Here is a 22,528-nt window from a genome sequence, read left to right on the forward strand (position 1 = left end):
TGGAATGCATGCAAGATAGCTAAGTGGTTGAAGGGAACATTAGCCATGTGTTTTTGTCCTTTTGTATACCACAACACTTGCTAGATTAGGTGGCAAGGATAGGTGTTGGATTGGAAAAATCTGGAAAAGAGGAGGAAAAACCAAGGGGGGGAGCTTGGGGGGAGGGGGGAAGAAAGAAAAAAGCAAGGAAGAAAGAAAGAAAAAAGAGGCTTCAGGCAAGAAAAGAAAAAAGAGGCTTCAGGCAAGAAAAGAAAAAAGAGAAGAAAAGAGAGGAGGAAGGGGGAGAATCGGAGAGAGCAAGAGAGGGAGGTGGCTGAGAACAAGGAGAAGAGAAACAACAACAAAGAGAAAGAGAGAGAGAGAAGAAAAACAAAAAAAAAAAAAAAATTTCGGCAGAAAAAGCAAGGCTGATGATCCAGGGAGATTCTTGGTTCTATTCTAATCTCCTTAGAATTTCTCTTGCGCGAGTGTTTATTTTTGGGAAATCTGTGATAGTTGATGAAAAACGTTGGTGTTGAGGTCTTTGGGAAAAATGGCTGCAACATCCTCGACTTGGAACCCAAATCTGCTGCTTTCGTCATACTCGAGGAGCTGCAAAAGAGAGCTCTTATTTCGTCTTCCAGGCAAACATTTCACGTCTTCTCACGCCAAATCAATCTCCAATCGCTTACAGGTAACGATAGCTTCTTGTATTAGTTAGTTTAACACCTTCCATGAAATTTCTTTGGACTGATACATGAGTTTTTTGTATGGGACTCTTATTTCTCTTTATGGGATTCCTGTTGTTTCCAAGAAGTCAGTTTTAATGACTCACAATTCGTGTAAAGAGGGTTTAGGGATGGTCAGATATTGGGTTTTGAAAATATAGCTGGATGACGTTCAGTTTTGATGATTTCATATTTGACTTCACCCAAAAGCCAATTTCGTCTGTTCTTTATTGCTTTTCATCCGACTCTCTCTGTTTCATCTTTAACAAATAGCCAATCATGTTTGGATTTTGTTATTTGAGGAAGGTTGAGTTCTATTTCGGTTTTGGTTGAGGAATTCGTGGGTTTGGCCTGGGTTTTGGGGACTGGAGTTTGGGATTTTCCATGGGGTTTTATCTGATGAATCTATGAGTTTTTGTTTGAAGTTCAAGGCTGATTTTCGTAACAAGCAAACCCAGAAGATTGCGGAAAATTTTTGCCGAAGATTTGCATGTTTGGATGTTGAATTTCTGTGATTTTGCTGCTCAAAATCAAAGCTTGATGTTTGGTTGTGACTCTAGTTAAGTTTAGCAAAGAGAAAATTGTACCGTAAACCCATGAAGTTGCAGAAGAAAGAAACCAGAGAAGAAGAAGAAAGCTTTTCGAACCATTTGCATGGTCTCTTTTTAAAATTTGCAATTTTGCCCCCTCAAGTTTAATTAATTTCACTATGGCCCAAAAATTGGAAAAATCAATCAATGTTACCATTTTTGAGATTCAATCATGTTCTTATGTTTTAACCATGTTTTAGGCAAGTCTTTTTTCTGGTTTTAGGAGATAATTAGAGCTTTATTTTGCTTTGATTTCAACCCCTAATATTTGTGATAATTATAATTTGATCCCCAAAATTTTTAAAATTTTTAATTAGGGCCCTGATTGTTTTAAAATTTTTGAATATAGATTTTTTACTTTCATTTAAATGCTTTAATTGATTATTTCCATTTTCTTTACATGTTATTGCTTTTATTTGTTAATTAAATTGGTACATTGACTATTTTGTTGATTTTTGGAGTATAAATAGGGCAAATCCAATCCCGCATAACTACTACTTCAAGGGAGGTATATTCTTGCGTTATTTTAAATCATATTATATGCCCTTATGTGTTTTTATGTGTGAAATTGCATGTTTTTGATTGATTTTTCTTTTAGTTATTTGTTTTAACTTCCATATATTTAATTTAATTTTGATGATTATTTGAGAGGCATTTAAATGTCAAATTGTAATAGTTAGGGGGCTCAAGAGATGTATTTAGATAGATTATGTAATAGATAGGTTTAAATTTTGCCAAAAATGTATTTAGTTAGATAAATGTAATAGTTAGGTTATTATTATTTTATTCTTTCCCCACTTAGATTGTAGTTAGGGCCCCGAATGTAATAGTTAGGTCTCTATTTGCTTTTATTTGCTTGTGTGCTTGCGTGTTTACTTGTTTACTCGCTTTCTTAGAATCTTTGCATCTAGATATCATGTTTATACGCTATGTGCTTTGTGTGATTTATATGTTTACTTATTTTTATTATGTTTTGTATGATTTATTTAGTTATAATAAATGCATGATATCACCACAATAGTCCAATGATATTTGTGGCCCTTTGTTCCAATTTCTCACCAGTCTAACGCTAGTGAGAACTTATAGGCATGGGTTAATCCAACGCTAGACTCTTAGGGACAGTCCACACGCTAGATTATATTTGTGTGACAAATCACTACATTTCATGCATATTTTCTACTTTTAGGATCCCTTACAATTTTTGCCTGATATTTCCTCTATATGTGTGAAATATGACATTTCATTTAAGAAAATTTAGAAATAGGTTAGTGCATTTACCTGATTAGGTTAGAGAGTATCCTTTAAACATGGGATATGGACGAGTATAGCTCCTTAACCTTAGCACGCTCGTATCTCCTCTATAAAAGAGAAAATTGAGTCACAAATTTTAGTACGCCCGTACCTGTTATGTTGCATTTCTCTTTTTAGGTCACGTATACTTATATATTATAATTTGTCTTTTCTTCGAGTCTCACTCTTTGCATATTCCTGATCTCTTCTAACAATCATTTTGGGAGTCACAATTAATGTGATTCGCACCAATTAAACTTTAAATAGATATTTCGACCCTCTTGATAGCCATTAGGTCTAGGTTTGCATTTATATAGTAACATCTAAATGTAATAAGTTTTAGGTTAAATTAAGAAAATTTTCTGACTAAATCATGCAACTAGCCTTGGCTAAATTGAAAGAGTGTCTTGGATTTTATCCTTGCCTTCCCTTTGTTCAACCGTGACTCCCGGAGCCTTTTCTCTTGCTTTTCGGAAACTTGGAGTTGTTTAAAAAGGGTTTCCTTTGCTTTTTATTTAAAATTCATTTTAGGTGACTTGGTACACCTTAAATCAATACCAAGTGGCGACTTCTATTTTTCATTAAAAACTTTTTTTAAACTATTGTTTTGGGTCAAAATCATCGCACTTTAAGTCTCATTTTTAGGCCATTTTTCTTTTATTTATTCTCTACAAATCAAAAACTTATTTTTCATTCAAAAATTAATCAAAAATTCATTTTATAAACTCGTAATTTTATTTTTTTTCTAAAAAATGGGGCGTGACAGTTTGGCGACTCCAGTGGGGACTTTTTTAGAGAGTCCAAGCATTTGATTTAGTTGATCCTTTTCTTTTTTCTAACTTTTTACATATCACATTAGGATGTTTTAGGTTGCATTTTTTCTTTTAAGGATTTCTTGCATTTTACACGGGTAATCGTCTCGATATCCGTGTATATGGTGAATAAATGTGTTTATTTTCTTTCATTCACTTATATTTATATATTGCGCTTGCATCTTGGGGAGGAATAGTCACTCTAGAACCTTCACCTGCATTTGATGGTATGTAATTCCTCCCTTCAAAAGGAGCACTTCATACGTGCATACGTTTTATTTTATAACATCTCATTTCTTTTTACTTTTAGTGGTTGTCACACCACTCTTCCTTATTAGGATTAGAATTGATCCAATTGGACATGTGACCGTGGCACGATGTGCGCGTAGCAATGTCCGAAATATTACTCGAACCATGGATTCTTAGGCCTTGGGATTGATGACCCTTCGCCTTTGGTCTGAAGGTTTGGGGATTTGAAGTTTTATCGAGTCTAGATGCATTAGTAAGCTCAATCTCATGCATCCATATTAGAAAATTATCTAAGATAGAGTCAACCTTACCCGAATAGGAACACTAGGCACGAGGGGAAGGATTACACCCTTCTTTCTTTAATTGTCTTCTGTGTTATGTGTCATATATCAATCGAACTAACTTTTCTTTGTTCTATTGCATTTATAAACCTTAGAAATAAGAGTTCTGGCATGATACTCTTGTAGAACCTACCCTCTTAGATAGGTTATTGCATATTTAAATTTCGATGTATTGCATTCGTAGGTTAATAATTGCACATCATTTTAGACCCACCCAGGCATTTAAATAGGACACTTTTAGTTCATATTCCAATTTTCGCACCGTATATTTATACGCTTTAATAAACTGTCGTCATGCATCAACCATAGAGGGCATGCCATGTAGGAGATCCCACGATAGGAATAAACCACCTTGTGTCTCGGATATGTAATCCAATGAGACTTGCACGTTTATATTTCTTGTACCATCCAAAGGGATAGTGCACAAGGTAAGGTAGGATTCGATCCCTTCCGTAATGACGACATTGAGAATGATGGAACAGTTTTGCACATTAGAATATGAGCCTCTAATAATCATTTTTGGCCATTTTGTCAAAACTGGTAAAATCCCTTACGTAAAGGACATTAATATAAAAAAATTTATAAATAATTCCTCATTATTGAGATGGTAAATATATTGAGGCCAAAACTTGATTTGAGAAGGCTCATAGAGTAATACATCACAATGAATTTTTTGAAACTACCAATGGGCAGACAATTCAATCGATTTTTGAATAAACCATCAATTCCGCTCAATCCATTTGAATCGATTATTCATTTTTTTTAGGACAATCTAATTCAATCCATTTGACCAATTTATTCATCAATTTCATCCAATCCATTTTATCAATTCATTCATTTTTAGGACAATCTAGTCAATTTTGAAATAAATCATCAATTTTATTTAATCCATTTTATCAATTTATTCATTTTTAGGATAATCCAATCAATTTTTGAATAAATCATTAACTCCATTTCATCTATTTGATCAATTCATTCACTTTTAGGATAATTTAGTCATTTTTAATAAATCATTAACTCCATCCGATCTATTTGATCTATTCATTCATTTTTAGGACAATTTAATCAATTTTTGAATAAATCATCAACTCCATCCAGCCCATTTGACCCATTTATTTTCTTTTAAGGTTTTAATCTATGGTTCACTGAAAAAACTAGTCGAGACATTGCAATTCTTTCAAAAGTAGGCCAGTTTTAATGATAAAGTGTCTGCCTAACAGATAAGGTCTCCATTTCTGCACTGCACTCACAATGTCTAGCATCTCCTTCTCATACACAGAAAAGCCTTTGTGCTTGGTAGCCAGACCTTGGCTGAAATAAGCTAGAGGTCTCCCCTTCTGACACATGACTGCCCCAATGCCATCACTGGAGGCATCTGTCTCCACTTCAAATGTCTGTGAAAAGTCAGGCAAGGCCAACACAAGTGGGCAGCTCATGACCAACTTCAACCTGGAAAGGCTTCTGTGGCTTGATCTGTCCGAGTGAAGTTGTTCTTTTTGAGTAATTCTGTCAAAGGTTTAGCCAATTTTCTAAGTCCTTTATAAATCTCCTGTAGTATCCTGCTAGCCCCAGAAATCCCCTTAACCTCTTGAGGGTTGAAGGTACAGGCCATTGTTGAATAGCTTGCACCTTTTGAGGGTCTGCCTGCACTCCCTGTCCTGAGATCACATGTCCCAAGTAAGCCACCTATGTTTGAGCAAAAAAGCACTTGCTCTGCTTTACTTTCAAACTATGCTGCCTCAGAATCTCCAAGGTGATGCGCAAGTGTTTGATGTGGTCAGACCATGTAGGACTAAAGACAAGAATGTCATCAAAGAAAACCAGTATGAACTTCCTCAAGTAAGGTCTGAACACAGTATTCATCAGGCTTTGAAAGGTGGAAGGTGCGTTGGTCAAGCCAAATGGCATGACTACAAACTCATAATGGCCTTCATGAGTTCTGAATGCAGTCTTGGCAATGTCATCAGGACACATCCTTATTTGATGGTAGCCTGATCTGAGGTCCAATTTAGTGAAAAAATGTGATCCAAATAGCTCATCAATCAATTCTTCTACTACTGGTATAGGAAACTTGTCTTTCACAGTTGCTAGGGTCAGCTCCCTATAGTCATTGCATATTCTCCATGTTCCATCTTTCTTCTTGACCAACACTACTGGGGAAGAGAAGGGACTGGTACTGTGTCTAATAGCTCCAGATTGCAACATTTACTGAATCAGCTTTTCAATCTCATTTTTTTTTAAAAACAGGATATCTATAAGGCCTTACATTCACAGGTGTTGTCCCTTCTTTGAGCAGAATTTGGTGGTCATGATCTCTATGTGGGGGTAGTTCAGAAGGTTCCTTAAAAACATCCTCAAACTCCATTAATACTTCATTTAACTCATTTGCTTCAGAGTCAGGGGTGGAACTGGTCACCTGACAAAGACTAGCTGCAGGTCCATCTGTCGTTGACTGCACAGGTACAAGGAAACATAGCTGAGCGGAAGCAATCTGCTCTGGCTTGTGTAGAATCCTCTGCATGGTCCTTCTTTTCACCAACTAAATAGCCTGTTGACCCTTGCCCCTTAACACCACTCTTCTTTTTCCACTGAGAAATTCCATCTTCAATTCCCCAAAGTTCCATTTAATATCACCCAGAGTTGATAACCATTGCACCCCAGTACTAGATCACAGCCTCCCACAGGCAACACCATGGCATCAGTTTTGAAAGTTTGGTTCTGCAACTTCCAAGTAAAACCAGCACACAATGTGTTGGTGGTGATCTTGTTGCCATCTGCCACTTCTACCACCAGAGATGGTACTCCTTGCACTCTCAACCCCAATTTATTGACTAATTCTGGGTGAACAAAGTTGTGAGAGCTCCCACAATCTATGAAAGTGTTGACTGGGGTCTTTCCCGCATGACCAGTCACCCTCATTATTCTGAATTTAGGAATAGCAGTTAAGGTCATGGCATTTAAGGAAATATGAGCCAAATTGCCTTGTGAGACTCCTCCCTCCTCCTCAGATTCAACCTCCACTTCCTCATCCTCCTCCTCTGTACACACTTCCAATCGAAATAATTGCATGTTCCTGCATCTATGGCCAATTCCAAATTTCTCATCACATCAGAAACAGAGGCCTTTGCCCTTTTTCATCCATCTCCGCGGATGACAGCCTCCTGAATGGTTTCCTGGTGTGTTCTTCTGTAGTTTTTTCACTTTTAGCCTGGTTAGAGGTGGGTAGTAGTGCCTTACCATCTCTCCCCCAATTTCATTCAAAACTGTTTTCCTTCTTCCAGGGAGTTTCAAAGCTCTTGTCTCCTCTCCACCTATCTGCCATGTTAGGATGGAAGCCTGTTCTGATCACCCTTTTCTTCTGCTGAGTTAGAATCTTAGCCTCCTCCAGTTTGGCTAGCGTTCTGGCATGCTATAGTGTTTTAGGCATGAACATCCTCATAGCCAACTGTATTTCTGTCTTCAGACCACTGAGAAAACAGTTGGTGGCATAATCTTCAGGCAGCTCCACCCTGTTCAGTAGCTTCTCAAACTGCTCCTGGTACTCCAGCACTGATCCTTCTTGTTTCAAAGCCTTCAGTTCTCCCATCGGATCATCATACCAACAACCTCCAAACCTGAATGTCAACTCCTTGATGTATTCTTCCCAAGCAGGCAATTCCCTGGTGATGCGAGATCTCATAAAGATCTGGTGCCATTAGAGAGCTTTTCCCTCCAAGTTCATAGCAACCATTTTCACCTTCACATGATTAGGCGTCTCATCTACCTCAAAAAATTGTTCAATCTTAAACAACCATCCCTGGAAATCTTCTCCATGGACTCTGGGAAACTCCAAGCGAGAGAAGCGCGTGGGAGCTTGATAACTCCTTCCCTGGGAAACTTCATTGTCAGAGGGAGAGCTCCTTGCGGATTGCCCCCTCTGAGAGTGCAACTCCAGTACTAGATTCCTGAGAGCTGCTATCTCCTGTTCAAATTGTTCCTTCTGCTCCTTCATCATGGCTTTGACGCTCTCCTCTAGCCGCCTGTTATCCTAAGATCTAGTACCTTCCGCCATTGTTGCTTGAGCTGGTTTCACCCAGCTCTGATACCACTGATGCAAAAGGTAGTAAAAATCTCAATTGCGAAGGATTCTCAATCAGGGGTTGGAGAATGGGAAGCCAACCCGAGAGAGAGAGAAATGATGTTATTAAGAAATAGGTAAAGGGATACAAGATGCAAAATACAATAGAAAATGATTCCACAACTTTTCCTCCTAGCTCTCCTACTTTTATACAGATCATGCGCCGACCTTCCATATTCGTAACTAAACTTATTAACCGACTTTTCATTCTGGTAACAATATAACAGAATCTAGCTGGCGTAACTAACCTGCATGGCCCACTCAATCTTGCATGCATGGCCCAACGAATTTGCATGGAACAATTCCTAACTGGCACTAATTCTGACATGTCCTAACTAACTGCAACTAACCTGAGCTAACATTTCCAACGTGAAATTCAGTTGCAACCATGGTTCGAAGACTCGGCCGAGTCGTCACTGTCTTGGCCTAGGCCGAGACGAGACCGCGACGAATCAAGACCGAGATACTCGTCTCGCCGAGAAATCGGTCGAGACGTCGTCGAGACGTCACCGCGACGGGTTGTTACGGTCGAATCACACCGACTCACTCCGAGTCACTCTGAGTCAAGTTGAATTCAACAAAAAACCTTTAGAAAAAAAGGAAAAAAAAAAGGGATTAAAAAAGGGAAATTCGGGGACCTCTCTACCGCCTATATCGAACCATGACTAGTACTGATGATCCTTCATACGAGGAAAGAAATGCGAGTGATGGACAAGTTATAAAAGACTTCGTGGGGCCTTCATTAGATTAATCATAGTGGTTCCCTATTCTATTTCCAGAAATAATTGGGACAAGCTCATCCGAAACACCGGACATAATTAGGAGAAGCACTGGGACCGCAGCTCAATTACATCGACCCTTGGAGTAAAAACTACAGCTAGATCCTAACACATGAGAAGGAGAAGTCAAAGGTTGAAATCATTCATTGGGAAATAGAAACAAATTTGCCACAGTACTATCACGTGAAAAGATGCGTTTTCTTTTCCACCTTGAAGGTACTACCTTCACTTTACTTTGAAGGTACTACCTTGAATTTGCCACGTTAAACATACTACCTTCACTTTACTTTTTTTTTCTTAGTATTGTCTGATTCTCTAAGCTCTTTTGCTTTGTTTTTGAACTTTCAGGCGGACTTGGTTCTTATTTGTTAGCTCTAATTAAGAAGACATATGAGTAGGCAGAAGTAAGCACTACGGGAAATCCTCCGAGCAGCTACAAGGAACCTGGGATTGGTTGGATGACCAGTTATCTCTGTGCAATTAATTTTATTGGTCTTTTTGTGTTGATTCCACTCCGAAAGGTACATGTTCACGAATGTATATGACATTTGTCTTTATTGTTGATTTTGTTCATTTTCTTATATCTTTTGTTCATCAGATTTGCTGCAATTTGTTAACTTTAACATCTTTTTTGGTCAAGTTTCTAAAATTTTAATGCCAACAAGTCCAGATTTGCAAACAAGAAAAAAGAATCAATAAAATCGCAGAAGTTCCACATATAACTCTTAATCAGGTCATTATCAGAATATGGCATAAACAACTATTTGGCAATGTACAAATTGGTATCATATTAGCTATTATTGATAGGGACAATGGATAGAGTTGTGTGGCTAAAAAAATATAATGATAACGCTATTTATTGCCATACCAGTAAGCATGGGGCGGCATATATACATAACACAATCGTGTATATTAGTTTCAAGTCATGTGCTATTTGTCATATAAGAGAGTGTCGACAATATTAAACTAAACTAATTAGCATTTGATGTAGTTAATTAAGTGTTTTAATTAAATAGGGGTTTAGTGTTATTTGTGGCATAGGAATTAGTTTCACAGTGAATTCGGTCATTTAGTCCACATAGGCTTATAGGCATGCACTATCACTCAAAGGGTTTTTTTTTTGAATTCGGTCATTTGAATTTGGTATGTATTGTTACTAGTCTATATATATATATATATATATATATATATATGACGATGGTTAACAAAGAAATTAGAGAGATATGAGAATTGCTTCCACTGTACGTGTATATTTTTGTGCTAATAGAGAGGGACATTTTGTATTATTTTCCAACTTATTATTATACATAATTATCTTGGTGATCATGATCGTGAACTAAAAACTATAGGAAGATGGAGAGCTAAATTATATGTTTAAGTTAATCACCCATCAACAAACAAAATGCCGAAGTTCTTATAATAAATGAAAAAATGATCATTGTTGCATGTTTACATTATAGATTAGATGTTTAACTTACTAATATAATAGAAATAAATTATTACAATTATAAAATGTCAGAAACTGCTTGTTGTATTTTTTTTCCATATATCTTTAATTATTTTGTGATGTATTAACTATTTATATTGATATGTGTAATAGTTACAATGACGAGCAAGGATATTGGTTGGGAACATGGTAAATCCGTGGGTGGGAATAGAAAAATTGTGAGATCATTGTGGAAAAATAATGCATTGTGGCATTACAAGGTTGAAAGAACATGTCGGTCATGTCATAGGACAAGTTGAACCTTGTCCAAGGGCCTCAAGTGAAGTTAGAGATTTAATGAAAATGCATCTAAAGGTTGGTAAGATTCAAAGAGCTGCAATAAAACAGAAAAAAGAAGAAATATTGAATTCTCTCCAACAAGAAAATATGTATGGTAATTTCAACATGGTTGGCGACGAGGAGGACGAAGTCTTTTTTGAAATTGATGAAGAAAGTCAGATGGCGTTGGAAAAAAAACAGATGAAGCAAGCAATTAGAGAGAGCCAATACTTGCAATTTTTAGACGAACAACGAAGGCATTCGGTATCTGGGAGTCGACCTTCTATGTTTATGTCAGGTATGATTTGTAAACTAAAATATTATAACAAATTTGATATCATTTTATTAAATATAATTAAATAAAGTTGCAATTTAGTCATTCATTTTTTATTTGTTAAACATTGTGAATTTTAGGAAATATGGGTGTTGGCACTTCAATACCAACGACTTCTGAAAACAAAAGAGGATTGTCATGTAATTTCAGTGTCAGACAAGCAGATGAAATGACAAGCAGAGGAATTGACTCACATATGTTTCCTTCGAAACAAAAATCATTCAAGTCAATGTTTGCGACGGAAAATATAAAAAGAGTTGGTAAAGCAGTTTCAAAGTTTTTTCATTTCAATGCTATACCATTTCATGCAGCTGACAATCCTTATTATCAATCGATGATTGATGAAATTGCCAAAGCTGGTTCTGGTATTAAAGGCCCTTCAGCTTATCAAATTGGAAATGAATATTTAGATGAAGAATTTGAAGAGCTTGAGAAATATCTTGGAGATATTTATGATAAATTTTCAACTTTTGGTTGTACACTTATGTGTGATGGGTGGAGCACTCGTACAAAACATCCAATAATAAATTTTATGGTATACTGTGATAGGCACATGATATACCATAGTTCAGTTGATTGTACCAATGTCAAGAAAACTGATGAATATATTTTCAAGTTAATGGATGAGGTAGTAGAGGTTGTGGGAGAAAAAAATGTTGTGCAAGTTGTGACAGATAGTGAATCTAGTATGAAAGCAGCTGGACAACTGTTGATGAAAAAAAGAAAAAATCTTTTCTGGTCACCTTGCGCTGCGCATTGTATAGATTTGATGTTGGAGGATATTGGCAAAATAGATAATGTAAAAGAAACTATTGCTCAGGGGAAGAAGATAACAAGTTTCATACATAACAGTGACAAAGTAGTGAATCTGATGAATACATATACAAAAAAAAGGGAACTGCTACGTCCAGGTATCACTAGATTTGCAACTGAATTCATTTCTGTGGAAAGTCTTCCTCGGCATTCTACAGAACTGAAAAGAATGTGCACCTCAAATGAATGGGCAGAATTTAATAACACTACCAAGAGAAAAGCAGAAGCTATTAAAGTAGCTGAGTTGATATTGTCAGAGAAGTTTTGAAAAAAAGTTAGAAATGTGTGTGCAATAATGGAGTCTCTGGTCAAAGTTTTAAAAACTATTGATCAAGATAATAAGCCAACATTGCCAATTATTTATGAGGCAATGGATAGAGCAAAAATGGCTATTCAAAAGTCGGTGAAATCTTGGAAAACAATTTGGGAAGTGATTGATAATAGATGGTACAATCAACTTCATCGGGATTTAGATGCGGCAGGTAATTTAAAATATTACATCCAATTTAAATATGTAATATATATATTTATTTATTTTCTAATTTTTGTTATTTTATTGTATTTAGCATATTTTTTGAACCCAATCCTTCAATATTCTGGAACTTTTGAGTTTAATCTGGATGAAGTTCGAAAAGGGTTAAAGAAAGTCATTGCAAAGTTGGAGCCAAATTTAGATGCACAAGTTGATTCAATAAATGAGGTATTCTTTTCATTATTTTATTTATTTATATTAATCAACAAATTTTAAAATTTTAACACCTGTGTATACATTATTTTTGTAGATCAAAATTTTTGCAGACAAAAAGGGAGGCTTTGGAAGTGCTATTGCAGCAAGAGCATTACCAAAATCTTTACCAGGTTTCAACTTAATTCATACTTACATAAACATCTAAATCATATAAATGAAGTTAATATTTTTATAATATTAAAATAATAATAATAAATGAATGTTATTATTACTTTGTTTGTTTAGCTGAATGGTGGCTTAACTACGGTGAAGATGCACCAAATTTAAGGAATATTGCAGTGAAAATATTGAGTCAAACCTGCACATCCTCTGGTTGCGAGCGAAATTGGAGTACATGATCATTAATTCATACAAAACTATGCAACCGTTTGGCAGTTAAAAAATTGCATAAATTAGTTTTTGTGCATTACAATATGCGATTGAAGGTGAAAAATTTGATGCATCAAAGAGATACTGATGATTTCTACAACTCAATTGACTTGAATCACATTTTTCACCAAGATGATATATTGGATGATTGGATAAGAGAAAATGAACAACCCACATTGCCTGAAGATAATCTGGATTGGTTGGATAATGGGCATTCATCAAACTGAATCAGAAAGTAGTGAATATCAAGAACATGACAACGATGGTTTTGGTGATACATTGTCCCAATATATTACCAAAAGAAATAAGAAAGGTCTTGCTGAATCCTCAAGTAGGAAACACAAAAGTAAGACTAAACAAACCAGTAAGCAGACTGTTCCGTCATCTTCAAATAAAAGTGACAGCAGTAATGATGATGATGACAATGGTGACAATGGAGATGGAGGGAACAATTCTTTCAAGCATAGTGGTTACAATCAAGATAGCCAACAAACAGGAGGTATGTCATGGGCTCAAGGACAAGATAATTATTATGCCACCCAAGATACTGATCATGGCTATCGTCCTGGTATAGAAGCACAACGTCAATTCCTCAACGATTTAACTCAATTTTCAAGTGAAGATAATTTCTCCACCATTCAGGGTCACAAAGATATAGAGGAGTTAATGATCAGATGCAAAATTTGGGTATACACCCAACTTATGAGCATGAATCTAGTCAAAACCGTAGTACTAGTTAATTGGGATATGGCTATGACCAATCATATGGAATCACTCCTGACTATTACAGTGGATATCGGCCATTTAACAGATTTGGACAGGTCGAAAGGTCTACTAGCATTCATGATAGTGGATACTATGAAAAAGAAATAGATAAGTCTCATGATAGTTCTTCTTTTGATTCCAATAACATTGGATTTTATGGTCATGATTCTACTGCATCATATGGTACCAGTGATAGTGTTAACTATCGAGGGTTTGGATATTACCATTAGCAAATCATCTCCAATCCAGAAGTTCTTCCGTCCAATGATTATGGAACATCTAGTCAATCCTCACATCTAGTAAATACACCAGATAACTCGTATACACTACCTACTCAAGGTCCTATGCCATTTCCACATCTGTTTTACCATTCATCGACAAATGAGGATGATTTTGAACCACATCGTCATTCTACTTGGTATTAACAGGTACAAAAATATAAAGTACTAGTATATCTTTTTACATATTTACCTTTTATCTAATATGATTTCTTTTTATTTTTGGCAGGAGATTGATCAAAATATTCCAACTTTATGCTATAAATAAATCTTTAGTTTGTATTGTTAATGGTTGATATTACTTTTGCAATTATTAGTTTTAAAATTGTGGTCTATGTTATTTTGATTTTATTTGTGATGCCATTGTTTTAAATAATTAAAAGTACTTATCGTGTTTAATATGCATAAAAATAGTACATTTTACAAATTTTCTTTTGCTATTTTTTTATTATTTTTGTTTAGCATACTTTTTTTATATTATTAATAGTTTTTAGAATATTAAATATTTTAAAATTTGCTTCTCACCGAGACCGCGATCGATATACCAAAATCGATGTGAAACGTTCCGGGCCACGACCGCGACGGCCACTTTGAACCATGGTCACAACAGGGACCTTGTTAAGTTTTGCCTTGCTGCTGCCCACAAATTCTATTTGCTTAGCCCTTTTAACTCCACCAAGTCCGTGAACATGATATTCTTGTTTGGACCCCTGTCTGCATTTCCTTCTACTTGAAGTTGAAGTTGACTCCTCTATTATCCTCTCCCTTTCTCAAAAACAACATACATTATTGGTTTTCATGATCTTGTTCCTATTTCATCTGATTGCAGGGAGCTGCCAGTTGAATTCCACCAGGTATATTTGGTGCATAATTCCAGAGAAGCCAATCGCCTTGCGGACAGCTTAGCTAGGAAAAGCAGCAGTAGTGATTGTGGGCTTATTGTTTTTAATTCGAGCCCCTCTTTGACTGTTAGATAATTTAAGGGGATTAGCACTTTCCAGGATGACTGCAAATTCTTAGCTCTGTACACGTTTAGTTCAAAGCTATGCATGGCGCTTACCAAAATACAGAAAAAGAAAAAGTAAGTTGTCTTCCTGGGTCACCCCTCTTTTGCCGGAACACATCGTCATTCCTTCACCCAGTAACTGAATCTGCAGCGTCCTGCACCAGTATGTCAATCAGCTAGCCTGCTACCTATATATGTCTACATATATCAATCAAACATAGATTTTTACATTCCATTTAACTTTTTGTTGGATTCATCTCATCCTCCTCTGGATGCTGTTTTAATATGTATTTCGCTTTGAGTCTTTTTTTTCGTTAATTAAGTCTGTATATCTTTTCTTGGTTTAATTGATTGCGTTTCTTAGTTGGATAACTGATAATTTCAGAGCTGAATTGGGGTTTTGATTGATTTTCACTCAGAATATGTTACTACCAGATTTTGTTAATCAATTGAAATGGGGTTTAATTGAAGTCAAGCATGAATGTTTAGTTCTGTTTTTTGTCTTCCTTTTATTGTTTGAATATGTGTTAATTTCCTTTTATTTGTCTGGCAGGTTATGGAAATTGCTGAATCACTGAAATTGGATATGGAAGTTGAGAGTAATACTTCTTTGAGGAAACCTCGAATCCTACTCGCTGCAAGTGGAAGTGTGGTTGCAATAAAGTTTGCAAACCTTTGTCATTGCTTTATTGAATGGGCAGAAGTTAAAGCAGTTGCTACAAAAGCTTCTATGCATTTCATAGATAAAGCTGCACTTCCTAAGGATGTGACTCTTTACACAGATGAGGAGGAATGGTCATCATGGAATAAGCTAGGAGATGATGTGCTACACATTGAGCTCCGTAGGTGGGCTGATATTATGGTCATTGCACCTTTGTCTGCCAACACACTTGGGAAGGTAAATATCTGTTATTTATGTTTATCAGATTGCCATTGATTTAACTGCTGGGTGAATTTTTTTCATATTTGCTTTAATGTTATTTGTGTACCTGTATGCTTAAACTTGTGAGATATCATCAAAGTTTGTGCTTAAACAAGGGTATGGATACTAGAATTATGAAATAATTGCAAAAGAGAGAAGTTTGCTTATTAACACCTTGAGGACCTGCTTGTAATTTGATTGTTTTAGATGTACGCAAATTCTAAAAATCCTTTTATTGATTAAAATTAAAGAAAAACGAAAAGGAATGATCAGAACTGAGGAAGCAATATTAATGGTACATCATTTGCAAAGCCATATTACTTTTGGCCATATGTTTTCAAATCTATGGCTCTTAAGTTTTATTTTATTGATTGAGAAGTGTTAATAAGATCACTTTCCATCAAAGTTTTTCACCCTTTATGCTTCATAAATCTGTGATCAAGACAGAAGTTCTCTTTGAGGAATTTTTTTCATGTGTATGGGCATTTTCATAACCTTTGAACAGAACTGAGGGACTACTATTGAATCATAAGCACTCTTGATTTGATACCCATACTCAGACATCTTGCAACAAATTGTGTGAAGTTAGACTGAGGAACAGTTTTACAGAATTTAATGATATGTGGTTTCATACTATCTCTCACATTCTTTGAAGTAGACTCACCCATTTCCATTAAGGTCAGACACAGTCCTGATATCTTAGCTTATTTGTAGATTGCAGGAGGATTGTGTGATAATTTGCTTACCTGCATTGTGCGAGCATGGGATTATAGTAAGCCACTTTTTGTAGCTCCAGCCATGAACACATTAATGTGGAACAACCCTTTTACAGAACGGCATCTTATGTTAATTGATGACCTGGGGATCAATCTTATTCCACCTGTAACCAAGAGGCTAGCTTGTGGAGACTATGGGAATGGTGCAATGGCTGAACCTTCGCTCATCTTCTCAACTGTAAGGCTCTTCTTAGAATCCAGGGGTCAATCAAGCAATGGCAGCCAATGAACACCATATCACAAGGTTGTGACCAAAACAATTTGATATGCAGTGCACACATGTTACCCATCCAACATGCATTATATGTGATTTTTGTACTGATCACTAATCTTGTTGTCCAGATTTTTTATTATGCTTAAATACATCTTCTGTCATACACCATAGAAAACCTACTTAAAAATGGGTTTCTTCTTAGAGTTGATTGAAATTTTTATTGGACAAAGCATGAATTTCCTGATTTGCTCTGTATGAGCTGCTCGGTTGATGCAAAACAAAAATAATTAGTACCAAGTGTCCGACAGTTCCTTGGAGGTCCATTGAAAATTGTGTGACTAATATTCATTCCATATGGAGGCAGATAAATGTGAAACCTGCCAAAAAAAGGGGAGATACTTAAAGAGAGTTTCAGTCAAATAAGAATTTGAAAGCTAAATGTGTTGCGTATACTGCTCTTGGAACTGCATTATGTAAAAGATACTTGTGGCATGCAATTGAATTCCTCGTCTTATGTTTGAACTTCACTTTTGTTCTACAGCTCCAGTAGTCTATCATCCCTGTTCCACAATGTCAATCTGTTTCATCAGGAAGGGAAGCTGCTTTCTTTTCCTGTCTGCTTCAAATCTATTTGTGTTTGACATTTTGTCAAATCTATGAATAATATTTTACCCACATGCTTGTGAAATGGATCCAGTTTTTCCGTTTAGCTTCTCTAAGTATGCATTTCTTTAAAGTACCCTTTTCTATGTATTCTTTTGTTAATGCATTAGTGTCCACTCTAGGTAAAATTTGCTCTTAGTTTGATTTGCATTTCACTTATTTTTGATGGTGTATGATCTATGTGGACCATTTTTTGCATAGTTTGTAATCCCGTAACTTCGGTATTGTTATTCTTGAAAATTGTTCCTCAACACTTTCTTCTATTTTTGCTGGGATCTGGACCCTGGAATGATAAATTCCTCTGTGTTTTCCTTCTATTGAATTGTCAAGTCTTTTCTCTGTCAATTTATCAATGTGAATCACCTGCATAATTTAAGTCGAGTAGTTTGAACCTAGTGTAAGGAAGGAGACATAAGAAAAGGATAGAATTTACAGGCAGCCTTTGCCTGTATATTCATGGATGTCTTTGTCTGTTTTTCTGAGTGATATACGTAGAGCACAATTTTTTTTCTTTCACTAGATTTTGCCTTCTGTGACGCATCATAATTTTTTTAGAACTGCTGCAATATAAACAGGTTGTTGAATTCTTGAAGTTTGAACTGGGATGCTGGTAGTTGGAAATTATGCACTTAGGACTTAAATTGGTCTTTAGTAATAAACAATTTCTTTCAACCTCCTGTGCTCAATAATATGCCTCATCAGATGCATTGAATCTTTGATTCAGTGAAAGTGTAAATCTTAGTATTTATCGTACTTGTAGCTACTATTAGAAGTAGGAGTTGCTGCATAACTTCTGGTTTTCCAGAAGAGTAAAGAGGTTACTGGGGATGTAACCATTTTTGGAAATCAAAACACACAAGAGGAAGGCAATTGTAGCATAACGATGCCTCTTTTCATTCGTTGAAAATTCCTCATTTTGATAAGAACTTTGGGATGCTAAACTTAGCGCGGAAAAAGTTTCTTATTCTAGACATTTGAGCCTCTCATTTATTTTCTGTTGTCCATTAATTGTTGAGACCAGAAAGATCACAGCTGTTAATTGACTTGCACTTTTCAAGGACCTTTTGATTTTGTGTTGCTCTAAACATTTGTTAAAGAGGTTAGTTTTTTATGTATTTCACACAGAAAGGATTTTTCAATTGCTTTTACAAGGATTCTGGTTCTGTGTGAATTAAAATTGAGTTGGAGAAAGATAAGATTAAAATTTGAGAGTTTACAAAGAGTTCTGTCTCTGAAACGAAGTTTAAAGCCTTCAGAAATTGGGAGTTGTACTATGTTGTTGTTTGTGGGGGGTTTTTAGAGAGCATGTTTTGAGATGGTTTTCCTCTCTCTCTCTTGGATAAGTTAATTTGTGTTAAATTACTCGTTACTAATTAGACTGACTCTGCTTGCTTGCGATTTGCAAGATAAAGATCCAGAGTTAGAGTTCTTTATCAAGTTCAATGACTGTTTCTGCTCTACATACTAAATTTACATTGATCATGCAGCTGCTACTGTCGACAATCTAGTCAATCTTTCGTCAGTGGCCAGACAATGTCTTAGATATAGTTGTTTTTGTTATTCCAAGAGCCATGGCCAACAATGATGACCAGGAGAATGAAAGATGATTCCGATTGTACAGATACTATCGCCGTCCCTGCTTTTTCAGGACAATGTCTTGCACAGTTTTGCATGGCCTGATGGGAAATGCTTTGCATCTAAGCTTGAAGATCTTTGAATCCCCTGGAACGAGTAAGATTTTCTATAAGGTGAAGGTACTTTTCAGTGAGAGCTGAGCAGTATATTCATGTTTAAAAAATTTTTTCTGGAGTCATCAGGGCTCAAGGCTTTCTTTCCTTGTCTGATGCTTTTTGGTCTGTTTAGACTCGTAGCAAATTTATCAATATGAAGCGGCGAACATGAGAAAAGAAAGATCGTTGAGCAACACTTTTTGTGCATAACAAAGAAAAATGTGGGGTTATGCAGTAAATCATGTCATGTTTAGCACAAAAACAAGCTGTAATCTGTGATTTTGGGTATAACGAAGTCACCAGTCATCTTTTTTTTTTTCTTTTTTTTTTTTTTTTGCAGAATCAGTTATTTTGCATTAATGATGCATAAACTGGATAACTCGTTGATCAGCTGATAAAGCTCAACATTATCACGAACAAGTCTAACAAAAAGAAGTCATGCAAATGCAGATATATTATCAAAAATTATTGGTAGGGTACTAAAACTCAGGATTATTCCACTGGTGCAAAACAAAAAAAGCAAGAAAGAACTAGAAGATATGTAGCAGGCAATCAATCTAAATTAAATCTAGTCAAAAAGACTAAGACCCAAATCTTCATCTTCTTCCTCCTCTTCAACAGGTTCTGGTTTCTTTTCTTCATTGGCGGCAGCAGCAGCACCATCTCCTGGGGGAGGAGCTGGAGCAGCAAACTTGCTGGGATCCTACAATTTGTACCATTTCCAAAGATGAATTCGATTTCAGTTATGCTTTTGATTAGATTAAGTTGACTAGTACGAGAAATTAAGTTGCATACCTTGAGGTACTCCTTAACCTCATCAGCCTGAGGGAAAGAGTATTCAGTCTCGACTGCAATGGCCAAGGCATTTTTGTACCCATTTATCAACATGTGAGGTGCAGCTGACAAGGCTGGGTATGAAATTTCCAGAGAAAGAGAAGTTGCCATAGAAAGTCCCTCCAAGAACTTCACAGCTAGATCATCTTCTGTCAAATATAGCACTTCAGGGCTAAAGACTGATCCATTCTCATAAACGCCCTGGACAACAAGGCCATAAGAGAACGGCCTAACCCCAAGTTTTGAAAGCAGAGCTGACTCAGAGGAACCAACTTTATCCCCCTTCTTAACCAGCTCCACAGCAGTAATAATTTCAACAGTTCCCTTGTTAATCTTAGTGGGGATATTGAGAACCTGGACACATCCATACGTGAGATTAAACATTTATTTGTATGCATTCAAATATCCCTGTGGATGATCAGAACAGGGTTGCATATGCATCAAATATGCCTCTTATACTCCAAGAAAGATCACTAGAATTCTGACCAAAATCAGAGATTATGAATGCCTGATACTTGGAAAATGATTAAGCACCTGGAAGAAGGATGTCTGCGATGGGTCAAGTCCAGTATTTCCTGGAGGAACGACAACATCATCTGGAGCAATTAAACCTACACGAGCAGGGGCACCAACCTGATTTACACAAACTAGTAAAATTAGCAAATATGGAAAAAATTACCAAAGAAAGCCACAGAAAACATAAATTCCCTGTGGCTTATATCAAAAGCTTGAACATAATTATTTCAACTTCAAAAAAAAAAAAAGGAAAATTCATAGTTATTTCGACCAAAGCAGCCACTTTCTTTGCCCCATCTCTTACCGACTTGCTCGATTTTTTGCTCTCTGCAAGTGTAAATCATAGTTATTATCATTAGATTGTATTACTTGATCATCTTAATTACTTAAACCAAAGACAAAAGCTCTTACATAAAGGTTTATGTGATATTCTCTGTAGGTTCTTGATTTATCACTGTAGGTGCAAAATCTGCTGTTTCAATAAGGAAACACATAGCATATAGTAAAGTCGCATGTTTTCTTTAGCATTATAGTTGCTTTATAGCCCGTCAAGAAAGTTGTTACAGAAAAAAAAAAAAAAAAAAAAAAAAAAACTCACACACACGCACACACATGCATATATATATATATATATATATATATATTTATTTATCTTGTATTCTTAAAACAGTAAGTGTCGATACAAGCTGAGCAAACATTTCATGTTTCCATGCACATGCATTCAATCATCAATAATAATGAAAACAATCAATGCCAAAAAAAAAAAAAGGAAGAATTTTGTCCACACAGTTCAAAAGCTACAATTACCTTGTATTTTGAAACCTCCTCGCTTATTTCCTTCAAATCACCCTTCGTGAAGATCAATCCCACGTTTCCCTGAACGAAAAAAAAACCAAATTCAATTCCTATCAGATTAAACAAAAAATAAACACGGGAAAAAAAATTCTCATTTGAAAATTATGCATGAAAACAATTCTTTCAATAAATCACCAAAAAAAAAAAACCCATTCAAGATGTCCTACAAATAAAGCATTTGACTACACCATACTTATATAACTTTAAAATAAAATTTAAAAAAGCAGGCTTAGAAAATTCAGATGCAGATTCCTAAGGAGTATACTTACAACAAGAAGGGGTATGAGATTAAGGAAACTTTTGTTGCCAGTATTTTCTGCATGAACCCTTATGGACCTCTTCATCATGGTATTCTTCCCCATGAGAATAACCGACTCTGCACGTAAACCTCTGCGGATGTTCTGCAACTGATTTGATCCAACATTGTCTGCTCCGACGATGAGTATCTGACTGTATTCATCCAATAATTTGCACAGTTTTTGATCGTAAGCGATCTTCTTCTCGGCCTTACTATGTTTCACCACCATCTTTTGATAGGAAAAACCAGGAAGAAAAAAAAAGCACAATCAGATTTATTTTTCTTGTTCTGGGGTTTGATCTAGAGTGGATACGAGGAAAAATGACGAGAAGACGATTGAAGAAATGATTTTAGAGAGGTAAAGAAAAGCCCAAGTGTCGATAAGCCGAGAGCTTGGCGGTTTCGAGACGTGGAAAAATGGAGTACAACTGTACAAGTGAAGTGAAGAAGTGAACTTGAAGACGCAACGAAACTCAGAATACTAAGTACCGAAAGTGTAAAGTGTAGTTGGGACACGTTTCGAATTTGTACTAGTTAGCAGTTACTGTATTGGAGCCGACAGAACTCAAATTTTTATGTTAAAATGGAAGAAAAAGAGTCAATATTTATACTCCCTCCGTCCCACTTTGATAGTCCTGTTTCTTTTCTCACACAGTTTAAGAAAAAGTAGTTAATTTTGTTGGAAAAGTAAATTTAGATTGCTATTTTCCTAAAATACCCTCACATTAAATATGGTACAACTTTACGGGAACTTGAA

General features: G+C 35.9%; 3 protein-coding genes across 10 annotated transcripts in view; 2 read left to right on the top strand and 1 right to left on the bottom strand.

The window, feature by feature from the left end:
• Nucleotides 1–19,975, top strand: part of LOC113772574 (probable phosphopantothenoylcysteine decarboxylase) — a 60,391-nt gene extending 40,416 nt beyond the window's left edge. Inside the window, exons 2-6 of one of the 8 annotated variants that reach the window (XR_003468569.1) lie at nucleotides 14,787–15,038; nucleotides 15,517–15,861; nucleotides 16,600–16,905; nucleotides 19,026–19,286; nucleotides 19,890–19,975. Coding sequence is in view for 2 of the 8 variants with exons in the window: in XM_027317200.1 (XP_027173001.1) it covers nucleotides 15,003–15,038; nucleotides 15,517–15,861; nucleotides 16,600–16,890 (672 nt within the window). In the remaining 6 variants the exon portion in view is untranslated. The other 7 variants (XR_003468571.1, XR_003468573.1, XR_003468568.1 and 4 more) reach the window with 7 other exon arrangements.
• On the top strand, nucleotides 10,573–12,065 carry LOC113771111. Its single transcript, XM_027315730.1, has 2 exons — nucleotides 10,573–10,948; nucleotides 11,065–12,065. The coding sequence occupies exons 1-2, from the start codon at nucleotides 10,573–10,575 to the stop codon at nucleotides 12,063–12,065; spliced, it is 1,377 nt and encodes a 458-aa protein (XP_027171531.1).
• On the bottom strand, nucleotides 19,692–22,240 carry LOC113772573 (60S acidic ribosomal protein P0-like). The gene is made up of 5 exons (XM_027317198.1): nucleotides 21,743–22,240; nucleotides 21,426–21,494; nucleotides 20,637–20,735; nucleotides 20,064–20,456; nucleotides 19,692–19,971 (listed from the first exon to the last, which is right to left on the bottom strand). Exons 1-5 carry the CDS (start codon nucleotides 21,998–22,000, stop codon nucleotides 19,837–19,839), a joined length of 954 nt encoding a protein of 317 aa, XP_027172999.1. The 5' UTR covers nucleotides 22,001–22,240; the 3' UTR covers nucleotides 19,692–19,836.
• Between the last annotated feature and the right edge of the window lie 288 nt (nucleotides 22,241–22,528).

This window comes from Coffea eugenioides, chromosome 5, assembly GCF_003713205.1.
Source record: "Coffea eugenioides isolate CCC68of chromosome 5, Ceug_1.0, whole genome shotgun sequence".
NCBI classification, from domain to species: Eukaryota; Viridiplantae; Streptophyta; class Magnoliopsida; order Gentianales; family Rubiaceae; genus Coffea; species Coffea eugenioides.

Bases quoted from the DNA above. Each gene is read 5' to 3' on its own strand.
- LOC113771111 (XM_027315730.1), top strand. From the start codon at position 10,573: ATGCATTGTGGCATTACAAGGTTGAAAGAACATGTCGGTCATGTCATA. The intron at 10,949-11,064 runs GTATGATTTGTA...TGTGAATTTTAG, and splicing joins ACCTTCTATGTTTATGTCAG to GAAATATGGGTGTTGGCACT.
- LOC113772573 (XM_027317198.1), bottom strand. From the start codon at position 22,000: ATGGTGGTGAAACATAGTAAGGCCGAGAAGAAGATCGCTTACGATCAA. The intron at 20,736-21,425 runs GTAATTGTAGCT...TGTGTAAATCAG, and splicing joins AGGAGGTTTCAAAATACAAG to GTTGGTGCCCCTGCTCGTGT. The intron at 20,457-20,636 runs GTGCTTAATCAT...GGATGTGTCCAG, and splicing joins CGCAGACATCCTTCTTCCAG to GTTCTCAATATCCCCACTAA.